General features: G+C 52.6%; 5 protein-coding genes across 5 annotated transcripts; 1 reads left to right on the top strand and 4 right to left on the bottom strand.

Moving 5' to 3' along the window:
* Window positions 1-333: 333 nt before the first annotated feature.
* On the bottom strand, window positions 334-1,428 carry N7477_007504 (uncharacterized protein; the record flags this gene model as incomplete). The annotated part of the gene is made up of 1 exon (XM_056969167.1): window positions 334-1,428. The coding sequence occupies one exon, from the start codon at window positions 1,426-1,428 to the stop codon at window positions 334-336; it is 1,095 nt and encodes a 364-aa protein (XP_056819199.1).
* A 2,647-nt stretch (window positions 1,429-4,075) lies between these two features.
* N7477_007503 (uncharacterized protein) lies at window positions 4,076-4,530 on the top strand (the record flags this gene model as incomplete). The annotated part of the gene is made up of 2 exons (XM_056969166.1): window positions 4,076-4,115; window positions 4,181-4,530. The coding sequence occupies 2 exons, from the start codon at window positions 4,076-4,078 to the stop codon at window positions 4,528-4,530; spliced, it is 390 nt and encodes a 129-aa protein (XP_056819198.1).
* A 1,044-nt stretch (window positions 4,531-5,574) lies between these two features.
* N7477_007502 (putative THO complex component (Rlr1)) lies at window positions 5,575-12,434 on the bottom strand (the record flags this gene model as incomplete). Its single annotated transcript, XM_056969165.1, has 3 exons — window positions 5,575-6,472; window positions 6,525-7,688; window positions 7,747-12,434. The coding sequence occupies 3 exons, from the start codon at window positions 12,432-12,434 to the stop codon at window positions 5,575-5,577; spliced, it is 6,750 nt and encodes a 2,249-aa protein (XP_056819197.1).
* A 276-nt stretch (window positions 12,435-12,710) lies between these two features.
* N7477_007501 (uncharacterized protein) lies at window positions 12,711-12,905 on the bottom strand (the record flags this gene model as incomplete). The annotated part of the gene is made up of 1 exon (XM_056969164.1): window positions 12,711-12,905. One exon carries the CDS (start codon window positions 12,903-12,905, stop codon window positions 12,711-12,713), a length of 195 nt encoding a protein of 64 aa, XP_056819196.1.
* Window positions 12,906-13,250: 345 nt separating this feature from the next.
* N7477_007500 (putative nucleoside-diphosphate-sugar epimerase) lies at window positions 13,251-14,384 on the bottom strand (the record flags this gene model as incomplete). The annotated part of the gene is made up of 3 exons (XM_056969163.1): window positions 13,251-14,050; window positions 14,103-14,308; window positions 14,362-14,384. The coding sequence occupies 3 exons, from the start codon at window positions 14,382-14,384 to the stop codon at window positions 13,251-13,253; spliced, it is 1,029 nt and encodes a 342-aa protein (XP_056819195.1).
* Window positions 14,385-14,836: the final 452 nt, after the last annotated feature.

The following is a 14,836-nucleotide window of genomic DNA, read 5'->3' as shown; positions in this document are numbered from 1 at the left end:
GCAATAGACTTTATATGGGCGGCAATAAAGTAGAGAGGAGCCCCTCGTGTCATCCCCTCAAACAACTCAGGTGTCATCAATCATGCAAGGGACGCCTTCTGTGCCGGGTCCAAGTCTCACTATCTATAACATGCATGTTCCACAACGTGAGACATGAACACGATCCTAACCTCAATGATCTACGCACAGTAACACACTATTGGAAAGAGACAAAAACATTTGTTGGGAAGTAAATGCAAGGTGAATGGGGGTATATACAAGATCTATCCGAGACATGAGAAACAAAGTGAAATTCAAATTTGACATGGTATCGTAATGGGGTTGGCGATCTCATCACACAGCAGCAACCATTGGGCTTCGGCAGTCGACCGGGTCGTCTTTGCGCCGCATGCCTAGTCCAGCTAGCTTTTTGAAAAGTTCGGAGGCCCTCTTGCGTTTGTGACGAGGAGGCTCGTTTGCGCCCGGCGCGAGGACGAACGAGTAGAGAGGTTGTGTGTTGTACGTTTGTGTTGAATGGGGGTTGTGAAGATCGCGGTCGAAGGAAAGACTGCGTACGGAAAGGTTGCCGTGGAGCTCATAAGATGATTCGTGCGGGCCGAAGGCCTTTTCTGATGGTAGTTGGCGGGTACTGTAGAAACGTCGTGGGCCGGGCCCTGAGTGAAGGAGGCTTGTAAGGCCAACGTGTTCGTCACCGTGGGATGAACTGATTTTGTCACCGAGGCGGTGCATATCGTCGCTAGCGTGGAGCCAAGCCATACCCTCAGCGCCGAGGAGGGACTCTGGCTCTGGAAAGAGGTCTGCGGAGGGTGCGAGGTCTCTTTTGATATTGTGGGACCATGGTGCGGATGATTGAGGAGGACTATACGGAAACATGTCGAAGCTGGACGCGCGAGATCGAGATCGAGAGCGCAGTGACTTGGCTTCTGTGGCGACGCTTCGTCCACGCTGGCGACCCGTTTCGTTTTGCTCTTGGGGGGGATTGCATCGGCCGTAAAATCTTCCTGCTCTGGCTGAAGCACCGGTACCTGATATGCTGTCTTGACCGGGTTGGCCCCATCTTGACGATTGGGCGCTAAAAGCAACACCCGAGTCATGCACAGGCTTGCAAGCGGCAAATTCCTTTGCAGCTGTCATTTGGGGTGAAACATCGGTCACTTCGTCCTGGATTTCAGGATGTATTTCACTTGAGGCTCGGGCCATGCTAGCACTGCCACTGCCTGGACCTGGTGCTGTGTCGAGAGATGGTAATATTGGTAGTTCTTGGTTGATATCGTGAACAAGCATCGTGCAAGCGTGTGTAATCTCGTCTTCAATGCCTTCCTCAATCTCCTGGCGGCTGATGATGGGCGAAGAAGGACAAAAGTATCCTGGCTCATCGGTGAACTGGTAGTGCCGACTAGGGTCTATATTGTGCCACGCAATCTCCATAGAGTTGGACGACCCGGGGCAGTAGATGAACGAGGGCGACTGCCAGGTGTGCTTGGAACACTGGTCGAAGTCATTGTAGCAGCGCGGTGACGTCCCTGGCTACCGCGGGAAAAAGTAAATCGTTGGCGCATCTTGGTGGCTTTCTCAGAAAGCTTGCGCTCCATCATAGTCGAGAGGGGGCGCCGTGTATCTTTACAGCAGGGTAAACACCAATTTTGATGGCGGGTTGATTTATGGATATCCAAACAAGTCGATTCGGTGGGGTGGTTGGGACTTCTGCGTTTTGAGCGCTGGTAGCCCGGGATCTTGTAGTCTCCCGAGGATGTGCTAGAAGGGACCTGAAGTGACCTGCAATAGCGGGCTATGTACGTCAAAGTCCAAGAATAGGACGAATGTGGCGAAAAGATTGAATCAGAGGCGCGTTCCAGAGCAACGGAGCAAGGTAGAATGAATTCTTGTCACTGGTAGACAGAGAAAGCCGAAAGACGTTGGCCCTGCGACGGGGCTGGTATGCGGGGGGTAAACGAGGGATGATGCCGACGTTGTAGATATTACGGAACGCCGATCGAAGCAAAGAACGCTGGTAATACTTTTGCAGACTGAAAATCGATAAACAATGAAGAACGAGGACGTAGGGACCTTTTTCAAGGGTCAGCCTCATGGGCCCCGACTAGAGTGCCGGTGGAGCGAGGGAGGAATGCGTTTAATGGATCCGATAAAGAAGGGCGCTAATCCTCGTCCATGAGTGGATCCCCGGGCTTAGGATTGACCAGTCTGGCTCTCGATAGCCCAGGAAATACCATTAGGGCTGTGATGGGCCCTGAAATGGAGCCATGGTGGCCAAGATATCAGAATAATCAAAATCAGACTCGACACCTTTCTTTGCCCACCGTTGACACCGTGGAGCGATCACCAGCACCCAAAGTAGTTGAAGATCATCGACTTCTGCACCGCCGACGCGCCTAGACTCTGCTAGTATGGATTCACTGTCGGTCGCGTCGAACGGGCCCTTTTGCGCACAAAGCTAACCACCGATTGGGCTCGTGCTAGAGCTCGTAGCTTCTTGGCTCTCTTGTTTGCGATAAAGAACTCGTGGTTGTTGATCCGGATCATTGAGAACGGGTGACCGCGACCGTGACCTCTTTCCTAGTGGATCGCCGACTTGAGTCCACACATGCCCCGACGCTAGTGACGCCTTTTTGACTCAGGCGTTTCGGTGCCCAAGGGTCAATGGTGGATGATGGCTCCTCTGAATTATTTCAGAGAAATTTATTTTCAGATAATGAGGCCCTCTCGGACCGGTCCAGCACAATGCCCCTCGATATCTTCGAAAATAAGCAAACGTCGATGGGTACCGCTGGTCATAGCGGTGACGCCTCTTTTAAAAGAAGCGGATCGGTTTAAATCACCCCCTCGGACCCCCCCGGTGTGCGAGCCGAGTCCAGCCCTGGGGTAAGATGATGTTTGGAGCCGAAGCGACTTGAGTCACCGATCGGATGTATAGGATGAGAAAAACAAGTAGCCTTTCCCCGTCTTATTACTGGAATATCTTTTGCCCAAACGCATTATCGCACCATAACCAGATCCTGCAACTCAGTATTGATTACGTAGTCACTCCTAGTCACTCGTAGTGCTCGCACCGAATGAAAGCGACTGAAACAATGCCACGTTCTGGAAATTATCGGTTGAAGTTCGCTTATCCACCGGGTTCTTCTTTTTTCCCCTTTCCCCATCGCCTCGAAACATGGAACTATTCTCCGAAGGTTCAACGGACCATGACTAGTGAATCATCCTGCGCATACAATATGCTCGAAAATAGGAGATAGGAAATTTCAAAAAAGAAGCAGACCTAAGATAGGACACGCAGCCGAGCCTAAGAAATCACTCCGGTCTCAGCGTCCCAGGATTTTTGCACTGCTCCTGCAAGTACTTTCAACCTGCTAGTGATTAACCCTAAACAAAACGAGCAGGCTCGTCAGTCTAGCCATGATACCGGAGGCCGTTCGCTTAAATGGACCCCTCTAGTCTCTCGATGAAGGGTCTCTGGCCACCGTCACAAGTGAAACCGTGACTTGTCAAGTCGGACGCCACCCATCTTCTCAGCTGGGGGTGGAACATTTCAAATACCATATTAGCACGATCTAAGAATAACCCTCCGAATAGTCAACGCCACTTGGTTGTATCGTGTCCTTGGCACGGACGGCCGCTGTCTGTCCATAGGTCCCTTGTGTCAAGATAAGACATCTATGAAAAGGATTTGGTCGGGGGCCCTCTTCGGCAACCCGGTGGTCGGGCTGTTTCTACCCGGTTTCTATGATGCATTCGCTATCGACGACCTGGTGTCGCCAAATTTGGAATAATCTATGCATTCGATCTCTATCGTGTTCGAAGGTTTGATTGCAGATCGAATTATGTTGCTGCTCCGAACAAGTTTCGCGTCGTGATTAAGATGTACGTTGATGTCGGAGTACCGTGCTCTGAGTGGTCTCAGATGGCCTGATCGCTTACTCTTCTGGCGCTGCAGCAAAGACAAGTTGCCCGTATACCCCCTGACTATACAGATCACCTCACTCGTCGAATTATAGGAGGTTGTGCTGTCATTGCATATCAAAGCTTCTATTCCTTCATCGGGCCTATATCAGGCCTGATGTTCCCAAGCTACTCAAAAAAGAAACGACTGCCTCCCGGTAGGTTATCCGCAAATCGACCCCTCTGCTTCGACGGGTCTGCAGGCACCTTTGGTACCACCCAGGGCGGACCTTGCTCGCCATTTACCTCTTCAACCTCCAGTTGCTCCAAGACCTCCCGCTCCAGATCGGCCATGTGAAACTCATTGGTCCAGCGAGCAGCATACCCTTTCGGCTTTCGATCATCGATATCTTCAAACATCTTTCCAACCTCGTCCGGGTATTTCCGGTTGATGATGATGGTGGCGAGCAAATTGCGGATGTGGATGTTGGCCTTGTCTGTATCTTTGATGGTTTTGAAGTGCTGGATGAGCAGGCACATCTCTTTCGTGGTGAAGCTGATGGGAAGAGTCTCGCTTTCGGCACGTTGAAAGACTCGCTCTGCACGAGCAGCGATCGTCTCTTGCACTGGTAAGTCTCGACTCATCTCCTCACCCGTGTCCCCGGCGGTGGAGATGATGGGCATCATTTCGACGTCGGGCGTGCGGTGGATGAGGGAGCAGAGGTAACACTGTCGGGGTCCTGTCGCACTAATAGCACGTGTTTTGAAGGGTATGTCCTGCCCAGGATGGACTTGATCAGTAAGCCGCGTGCAGTGCTCGTGAATTTGAGAGATGCAAATGTTCGAGGTGGAAAGGTTAGAAGCTGCCTTCGTGATCAGAACGAGCTTTGTGTTGCCATCGCACCTGCTTCGCCAAACATGTTTGCCACTAAGTGACTATAGGTGAAAGCCGAGCTAGGACACGCTTGAGAAAAGACGGTTTTGATTGCTCAAAGTTCCTGGGATCAAGAATCAGGGGTGCGTTTGCTTCTTCATCATGGAGGAATCAAGCGATAGGGCAGATCATTTCAGATAGACTAATTCGGAGAGACTGACGATCCGAAGAGATTCTGTCCACATTCCATACATAGTCTTTCTTGTTTGTGTTTCTTTCATCTTTCGATCGCCATTTTTGACATCTTCCAACCCTGCTGCGGATTCAAGTTTGTGTGCCTCTGTCGGGGTTGCTGCCGAGGTCTGCGATGTCTAATTCTCACTAGCAGTATCTGGATATTGGATTTTCCTTTCTTCTGCGACTGCATTCATCTCTGACTTGAACATTGGGAAGATTGTACGCCCTACCTTACAAACTCGTAACTTGAGGCTTATAATTATAGATGAGTCGACGGCGTATTAGGTACTAAACCTCGGAAGGTAAAACTAAATCAAAGAGGCATTACAGAGGTCCGCCGGTTACAAAAATAGAAAGGTCCAGGGGATACGGATATCGATCTTGGAATATAGCAAAGTAACAAAGAGAAACAGATTGGATGGTCCGAAACACCGCCAAATGCAATGTGCAGCGATCACAGGGGAGATAAATAAAACAAATAGGAGAAAAGTAGTCACAGGGGAATTTTCATCTTCACGAGCCTCAAGGCCGGGGCAATCTTCCACGTATCTTCCACTACAGCGAGTTCATCGGGGTATGTCACGCTCCACGACGAGGGCGTTTGTTGTCATTTCCCATCCGCGGGCCCCGGGCATTTCCATCACCGGGCATTTCTTCGGGGTTGGGACGTCCGCGCTTGCGGTGTCCGCCAGAGCCACCGCTGTCGCGGTGTTCCCGGTCTCGGCCACGGTCACCACGGCGCTCACGTTCGCGATCCCGGTTTTCGTTACGATTTCCTCGGTCTCCACCACCAGAGCCCCAGCGGCGGGGGGTACCTTGTTCATCGTTGGGAAGAGGAGGCGGTGGGGAGGTGGTGGAGGTGGAGGGGCCCCCACAGAGGACGGCGGTCGAAGACGGCCTTCATCATTGGCATTGCCCGGAGCAGGGCCACTCGCAGCGGGGGGTCCTTCGTCACGATCACGTCGGTCCCGGCGTCTTGTCTCTTCGCGCAAGCTGTTAGTCCGGCGCAGGCTCTCACGAGACTCGCCCTGACGCTCTTTATCACGATCCTCCTTGTCTCGACCAGCGCCTCCACCAACATCACTCCGGCGACCGCGCTCGCGATCAGGGTCACGGTTCCGACGTTCTTCACGTCGATTACCGCCGCCGCCGTTAGCGCTCTCTTCTCCGCGACGCTCGCGCTCACGGTCCTTTTCACGATTCCGATCTCGTCCCCCTGAACGACGATTGTCAGGACCGGCGTCTTCAAGCAAGTCACCGCCTCGTGCAGGGCGGTTACGCTGACCATCATCCTGGGATGAGGCCGGACCTGTGGGTGGGCGATTTGATACCTGTGGAGAGGATAGGTCCCCGGCATCCGATTGTCGGTTTCCACCTCTTCCTCGGGCAGGTGGAGTGGCATTGCTTCGCTCAGCAGGGTTTGTCTGCTGGAGCATATTGTTGATACCGGCAAAGCGCTTGTCACTGCGGTTGCGATCCCCACCAGGGCCGCGGGGAGTTTGTTGTTGATTGGAACCGCCCCTCAGGGCCAGAGGGAGGTGTCATGGCAGCTGGCGGGCTTTGCTGAGATGGCGTGTCGTCAACGATATTGCGGACTCTATCAGGGTGGATACCGAGTGCAATGGAAGCTTCGGAGGGAGGAGCAGGGGCAGGGGTGGCAGGGGACTGCTCGGGACCGCCGCGCCCACCTTGTCGGGCAGGGCCCGTGGGCACCTGGCGTTCGGGAGTTGGTGCTTTGCCATTGGGCGGGCGACCAGACGCATTGCGGCCACGAGGGTTCCTCGAGCCCCGTGGCCCGGATGGGATCTCGGATTGAGCGTCAGGTTGGCGCAGCCGGCCGTGAGTCAAGTCAGGGCCAGGGCCGGCATCTCTCGGATCAGCAGCACGGTCTCGTGGACCTCGAGGGAATTCATCGCGAGGAGAAAGCTGGGTGAAGTTGGCCCCTCGACGGTCGGGCCGATTGGGGAGATCGGATCTGGGAGGCGACAAAGGACGCGGAGGCCGGTCAGGCCGCATCGGCTCTCCACGACGGGGACCGTCGCCGGGGCGGTCGGCGAAGTCAGGCATAAGGTCATCACGAGCTGGTCCGTCGCGGGTATGGAATGGATCAGGACGCAGACGGCCAGGGCGATCATTACTCCACTCTGGCTCTCGTGGCAGACGGCTGTCACGATAAGGGGGACCGCGCATTGGATCGTCTGGCAGAGGTCTCATACCAAAGCGATCGCGGACATTTGGAGTATCGAAGGAGCGAGAGTCAGGGTTTGCATGACGAGTACGCGGGTTGAAATCAGAAAGCCTGTCGCGTCGGTCGTCCACTTTCAGGTCAGGGCGTGGAGGAAGTCTGCCGTCACCGTGTGGAGGACGGCCTGGCTGTTGACGACGTGATGTTGAACGTTCAGGGTCCGGTCGTCGCGGGATATCAGATGGGCGAGCCGAATCGGAGGCTCGAGAGCCTGGCCGAGGTCGCACAGGAGGTTCGAGCTGCCCACGGATATCAGGCCGCTCGTCGTTACCTAAATCCATAGCCGTGGAAGTTCCAGAATCGGTACCAGGCTCCGCTGCCTTTGCATCTTCCAGCCCCTTGAGGGAAGCTGCATCGGCCATTTTCGCATCCTCAATCTCACCATCCTCCACCTCCATCTTGCCAGATCCTTCTTGGCTGGCTGATCCGTCGCCACTGTCATTCGATGTATTAGTCGTCATGCAAAGTGAATAGGCCTGAGATGGTGACTTACGGTTGTCCGGACGTAGGCTTGAATTCTGGAGCAGAAGCATTGAGTGAATTGGGAGTCCCGCTTCCTGGCTGCGGAGTTCCACTCTTGCCATCCGCAGGCGGCTGATTGCCAGCCCCGGTTTTGACCATATTGAATGCTTGAGGGAGCATCCACTTCTTCTCACGGCGGTTAAGATCACCGATCAAGGATGCCGCGGGAATCTTGACGTCGTCTCGCTCGTCATTCTTACTCAGTGCGTTGACACAGTTCAGCATGTCACGTCCGATCCAATTCACGGCAGGGAAGTGCTGGACAATTGCCTTGAGAACACTGATCGCGTTTCGAATGTGCATGTACTCGCCGCTATTAAGGCAGGTCTTGAGAGCAACGGAGAATAGGCGGTGCCACTTGTAGAGAAGACGGCGGAAGTCTTCGAACTCCAGGAAGGCCAGGGGCACGCCCTCGGGTCCAACGTTCTTTGCAAATCCAGGAAGGTCTTTCTTGGTGCCAAAGGCCTCTCTTTCATATACAGCCTTGTCGGCATGCCAGCGAGAGAGATCACGCAAAACTTCATTGAGGAAGCGTCCCAAGTTGTCGGCTTCTTTGGATGTGCATAAAAAGATCAGTGCTGTGAGTCTTTGCTCGCGGAAGAGTTGATCGAGAAGGCCAACAGTTCGGAAGTTGGGAGCCCCTGAGCTGTGCAAAAACTTCAACAGCTTGAAACAGAAGAAGGCATCGAGTGGTGATAAAAGCAGTCGAGGGAGGAAGCACTGCTCTAGTAAAGCAATGTTCAGGGCGTCGTGCTTGAGGCGCATTCCGGCGAACCACTGGTCCTTCTCCTTCAACAAGCGAGAGCGAGTCTGGCTGTATGCAGTCAGATGATTTCTGTTTTCCTGCAGAAGTCGATCGCGGAGATCAGTAATAGCCTTCCTGTCTCTGTCCTTGCGCTGGGAGCCAGCTAAACTCAGATCAGACCGGTCGTTGGAGATGGTCATGATTCGTTTCTTCAGCCGTCCCATTTCTTCATCGTAGGACTGGCCTGGCACGTGGACATCGTAAAGATCCAGCTGCCAGAAGGTTGCATAGAAGTGGGGACCAATGACCTCCCATGTTTCGGCAGGCAAAGCAGTCTTGACGTTGTTAATCAGGTCTTGCATCACGGGGTTGGACGATAGAGGCGCAGCGGTGACTTCTTCTTTGTCGATGTTCATCTCTCTCTCGGTGGTAATCTGGTCGACCTTCGGAGTTCTATCACCGTCGTCTGCAGTGTCCATCTGATTCTCATCACTAGGCTGAGGTGGAGTCTCGGTGATCTCTTTCGTCGTTGACTCTGTCTCCACCTTAGATGATTCAGTCTCGGCAATCTTCTTGGAAATGCTGGCTCGGCGAATCCAGAAAGCAATCTCGGGTTGAACGCCAAAATCTTTGACTAGGGCGGCAAAATCAGGCACGAAAGAGTCAAACTCTTCAATGGACAGATTACTCCGTAGTAGGTCCAAGTATTGGGTGAGGATTCGGTGGATTTCGTCGAAGATATTCCCAAGAAGTTTGAGTTCCGATGAAGGCTCATTGTAGACACATGTCAAACGTTCCTGGGCGATGGCGACGAGTAATTGACCTGCGAGGCGAGTGTGGGTAAGCGACTTAATCAGTCGCTTCGAGGTGGTCTTGGACTCGTGTCGCTTGTCCAAGAGCTGTAAAATTGTCTGTGCCTTGAGTATTTCTCCACCAGCCATGGCTTGGACTTGAGCATCATTGAAGTTGTTGTCTGTGATGATGCCAGCCATGGATACAATCATTTGTTCCAAAACAATCAGGTCGGTGGAGTTATTGTGACGCAGTTGCTCCACAACATATTGCAGCAACGGGGTAGGATCCATAATTGAGTATCGCTTGAAAGCTCGGCCAGCGAAAGTGGATAGGGCGTTCAGCCAACGACTAGTAAGCAAACCGCCCTCCTGCACGCGGCTTCTTCCCTTCTGGCCAAGTGAGTTGATGAGAGACCAAGTCAAAATATCGTAGCCCAGATTAGTGAAATAGCGCGCACACTCGACGACAACCTCGATGAGATTCTCGTACGATTCAATCTGGCTGATGGCGACGTTGATGACAATTCCGGGATTAGCGTAAGCAATCTTGGCCAGTGCGCGAGCCATGGGCCTGGTGTTGGTCTTGCTCAGTCGCTTCAGGACGTCCTTGGTCTCCGCCCTCGCCTGGTCAAAGGCAGACTTGATGTCGGGCACTCTGGATGTCTGGCCAGAGTACCATTCTGCGTACATGTTGTATCGAACCTCGCGAGGGAAGAAACTGAGAAGGTCGAACACTTCGTTTACGACACCCGGATTGGCTTTAGTCAAACTGACAGAAGGCAACAAAAGGCGCTTGCAGAGATCCCGCCAGCGAGATTTGTTTTCTTCAGAAGTGTCTTTAGACAGACTGTCTTTGCCGATACGCGCTAGTTTCGAGAGCAAGCTCGCGTCCTGTCCAATCTTATGACCAGAGAGATTTAGGAAAGAGGAGCAGAGGGCGAAGACATCATCCACGGACTGACAGACTGGGATGTTGTTTGACCATTCGTCCCAATAAAATCGGTAGGCAATACCTTCATTCTCGTCGTCTGTGTCGATTTTAGCCCATCGAAGCGTCCGTTTCGCCGATGGCTGGGCAAGTCGAATCTGGCCCTTCGGCAGACCAGACTGGTCATTGCTCAGAATTTGTCGCTGGCCGGCAAGGTCTTTCCCTGAGAGGGGGCGGAGTGGTGAGTAGACCTTACTCAACGAATGGTGAAGAATGCGGTGGATGAAGTCAGGAAGCTCAGGGAAGCCATCCATCAACCAAGGGAACTTGCTTATGATAAAGAGAGCCTCGGGAACGGCACCAAGTAAAAGAAGACTTTTAAGCAGCAAGACTTTCTGGTCAACCGGGTCTGGTAGATCATTCTCTGTCTTGGCAGACTGTTTGTCGGCCTCTTGGTCCTTTGACGGAGTAGCCTTGCGCGAGTCTTCGCGAAGACGCTGGGGAGGAACCGTGTCGTCTGAAAGCGCACCTGCAAGCATAAGAGCGTTGATTCCGCCACCTGGCCGAGCAGCCTTTTCTCTCTCCGCTTTTTCGGTCATCTTCTCAGTCTTTAGCTCCTCCATCATCTCATCAGGTCGCCAGAGGTGAGTATAGAGGTCGCGCAGGGAAATAAAGCCCACTTTGATGAGCAGTGCAGATAAATAGATGAGGGTATCTGGCAGCACATCGTCCTTGGAACGAACAGAAGAGGCGTAGAATCGCAATTTAAATCCGAGAAGCTGAGCTGCCACACGATTGCCCTTTGGTGGTAATGTTCCTGTCTCTTGAATCCATGTCCTTGTTGCTGCTTCTTCTTCAGATAAATTATTATTCTCTGCAAGCAATTGAAGTCGCTCTTCCTTCGAAATTGACTTGTGCCCAATCTCGAAGAAAGCTTGAATACCAACCTCTCGCACTCGATCCCAGAACTTTCGATCGCGTTCCTCATTTGACTTCATAATGGCGGCTTGTTCCTCATCTGTCGTGATCCAGCCTGTAGAGCCTGGGAGAGCCCAATTTGGCAATCCGAAGTTGTGCAGGGCCTCTCGCGTAGTCTCATTTTCTTTGGGCCACCAGGAGCTGACTCGCAACAACTTCACGAAGAACCGGAATTGTTTGACTAACACGGCAGCGAACACATCCAATGTCACATCTAAAACTCGACCAACATCCATGTCAAAGGCGCCAATCATGGCCTTTACCCTTTCGAAGGTATCTTCGACCACTTCGCTCGATGGCGGCTCATTGCCGCTTGTGGCGAAGAGCTCAGTGAGAAGTTTCGAGTATCCCTCTGTCTCTTCTCTGAGAAGGTTATAGTTGGATTGACGATAGAGCAGATTGGTTTGCTTGCGGATTCCCATGCGGGCAAAGGTCTCACGAACCAATCCTAGGGATTGCAACAAAGGGGTGTCAAGTTGGAGTCGCATTAGAGCAGGAGAAATCGAAGTCGCAAAAACAAGAGGTTTGAGTGCGACATTGGAGGTATCGGAGTCGGTGATGATAGAAAGGGTATCGAGGAACAAAGAACGTGGATCAAAAACGGAAGGTGAAGCTTTGGCTTCTTTGCTCTCCAGTTCCACATTCTCTATTGCAAAGTTATCGCCAATAATCTCTTTGACAGCTGTTCCTGCCTCCGAAGGTGACAGTCTTCCGTAAATCGCAGATCTGATGAGCTCCTGGTAGATCGAAGCTAGACCGGCGAGATTCTCTTGCACCCGAGCCGAAGTTCCTTCCTCCACGACTTTTTGCTTTCCTGTCGACGACCATTCCTGTACGATCGTGTCCGTGACATACTCGTAGTCATATGGAGGGCATGTAACGGATGATTGCCTCACAGGTGGTTCGGATTCGGTGTGAGATTGATGTTGTGTCTGCGACTGCGCGGCCGGCGTGCTTGGTGCCGAGGAAGGGTTCGGCTGGGTCGTCACAGTCTCGCCATTTGGTTGCACAGTCTCTGCGACCTCCCGGGATTGAGTTGGAGGAGGGGAGAGACATTGCGCTGGGCTCCCTGTGCTGTGGGCTTGAAAAATTCTGCTGGCTTTCATACGATCCACGGCGGGAATTGTGTCGACCACTGCCGCCACGGTTTGAGTGCCGGCGTGATCGGTCGCGCATATCGTTTTGGTCTCTGGCTTGGCTGGATTGATTTCCATGGTGGTATGCCATATTGAGCGTGCTAGGACGATGAGGGGAGGGTCGCAAGGCTTCGTTGCTCGCCGAGTCACCGGAATAGGAGCGCTCACCGCGCTTTCGCTTCCCACCCTGCCCGGGCGCCATATCGGTTGAAGTGCCGGCTTAGACGCGAAGGGCAGAGACGGTAGAAAGTGAGGCAGAGACAATGCAGGTCATGAGGGTTGAATCTGGGGAAGCGGCAGGACAATTGTCAGCAATTGAATTCGGTGAGAGAGAGTAATAGCATGTCGCGCAATTTAGGTAGGAGATGCATACCAGCGACAACGCTTCATCAAGGTGAGGATGGAGAACGGAAGTTGAGATGAAAGAATGGCAACGAAAGACCCGTGAGCGATGATGGTAGGAAGCTCACGCCGCGAGAATGGGTCCGAGCGTTCTGCTGCCTGAGGTGTCAGTTTGGCATTCAAATTGGCAGATTCATTGAGCTTCATTTTGATTGACTTGTCTCTCCCTTGATTCTATGCTCCACATTTTCTCGTGGCTAAGGTTTCATTTTGAATTGATTTCTCTGTCATACTGAGGATTTTAGGCTGGAGTGTGAGTGTTTGGTCTTTATTTTTGTGACCTGGAAGACCACGTCCAGATCCAAAGATGCCAATTAAGGTGGGCCAGATTCTATATTTCTCGCATGTCTCGGAGATATTTGAGAAGCTTGCTCATACCTGTAGCTTTCACTTGCATCTTCGGCGCAATGCATCAATTTACCAGGACGTTTGACTATGGGCAGTTGTCATGACTATCTCATGGTATCATAGGTATCATACAAGATAAGCATCCTATTTCAAGCCAAGGTCCTTAGCCTCAAGCGCAACAATTTCAGAGATCAAATCAATCAACTTGGGCTGCTTCGGCTCCCAACCAAACAGCTTGCGAGCACGAATGGAGTGACCCCGAGAATTAGAGCCCCACGCATAAACTCCAGCGGGAAGGATCTCAGTAGTTTGGGCATCATTCAAGGAGTCGACCTCTGGGGACTTGATGAAGCCCTGCGCGAAAGCCTCCTTGGCAACCTTCTTTTGAATATCACCCCAGACGAAGGGACCGTTCTCAGCGAGGTAATAACCCTCGTTGTTCCAAGTGGCCTTGCCACCGCCCTCAGCGGCCGCGGCACCGAGGGCCTCGTAAACGTTGCTCAAATCACGAACATGCACCTGGTGCCAAACATTCTCGCCCTTTCCGACAAGGAAGCCCTTACCACGCTTCAAAACTGCTTTGGCCAGCAGGTAAGCCTGTATACTCTTTTGATTACAGGGACCACGGCCAGGGCCGTAGATGCAAGGCGGGCAGACAACCGCAGTGCGAACGCTGGCGGGATCACGCTTGCCGGCATTAATGATAATTTCGTCGACGTTGCGGTGGAATGCATCTCCGGGCAGGTTGATGAGCTCGCTCACACCCTCCCAGTCGTTGTATTCCTTGGGACGCTCAATGCCGTAGGACTTAGCGCGCTGGTCCTCGACAGTCAGAATGCCAGTGCCAGAGGTGTGAATGATCCAGAGAGGACGCTCAGCTGTATGGTGCTCAGAGCCCTTGGCAATGGCTTTGGCTGCGGCAACATGGTCGCAGTCGGCGAAGTCTGGAGAAAAAGTCAGGCATGGAGACAGGTACCAATGGGACTTTGTACTGACGAAAGACGATGTCGGCATTCTTGACTTCTTCCTCAATAATATCAGAAGAGTCTAGGTCACCGCGAACAATCCGAATCTTCGGGTACTGGGCCTTGACCTGCTCTGCCTTTTCCTGGCTGCGGACCAAAGCCGACAGCTGCCAGTTGGGATGAGCGTTGGCAATGGCGTGAAGGCCATCTCCACCAATATAACCCGAAGCACCAGTTCTATAGGGATCGTTAGATCTCAGTTTTCAAGCTTGCCGAGTGGGCTGACCTACATGAAGACCTGAGGAGAAGCCATATTGCAATGGGGGTACAATGAGGACGAATGTAATGGAGGGGGAAGGCACTGAAGAGCAGGGTTGAAACACAGACTCTGAAGTCCGACAAGGGTGACCTGTTAAATGTACCAGGATGTGGGCCTTTGCTTTCAAATCAAAGTCCTTGATACAGAAACTTGGGTCCGAGGTAGATCCAAAGTGGGGTTGCACTGGTAATGCGAATCCCGAGAGAATAAAGGCGTCCCCAGTGGTCACTTCCAATATTCGCTTGAAGTTGAAATCCGTTGAGCCTCACTAGCTCTCAAGTTCCATAACTTCGAATCCTCATAAAAAGACATGGGAGTTGATATCGTGTCTGCTTTACGCCGACATCTCATAGCTCATAGCTGCCCCACATGATGTCACAGCTCCGGGTGTCACGTCCGGATTTACAGACAGGAGCGTGTCTGGCATTTTGGCTGTTCTGTGGTTT

Source organism: Penicillium maclennaniae (assembly GCF_028827695.1).
Source record: "Penicillium maclennaniae strain IBT 15551 chromosome Unknown utg000007l:1.0-4884863.0:1.0-4888362.0, whole genome shotgun sequence".
Classification (NCBI taxonomy): domain Eukaryota; kingdom Fungi; phylum Ascomycota; class Eurotiomycetes; order Eurotiales; family Aspergillaceae; genus Penicillium; species Penicillium maclennaniae.
This window is presented reverse-complemented; position numbering and strand designations above follow the sequence as displayed.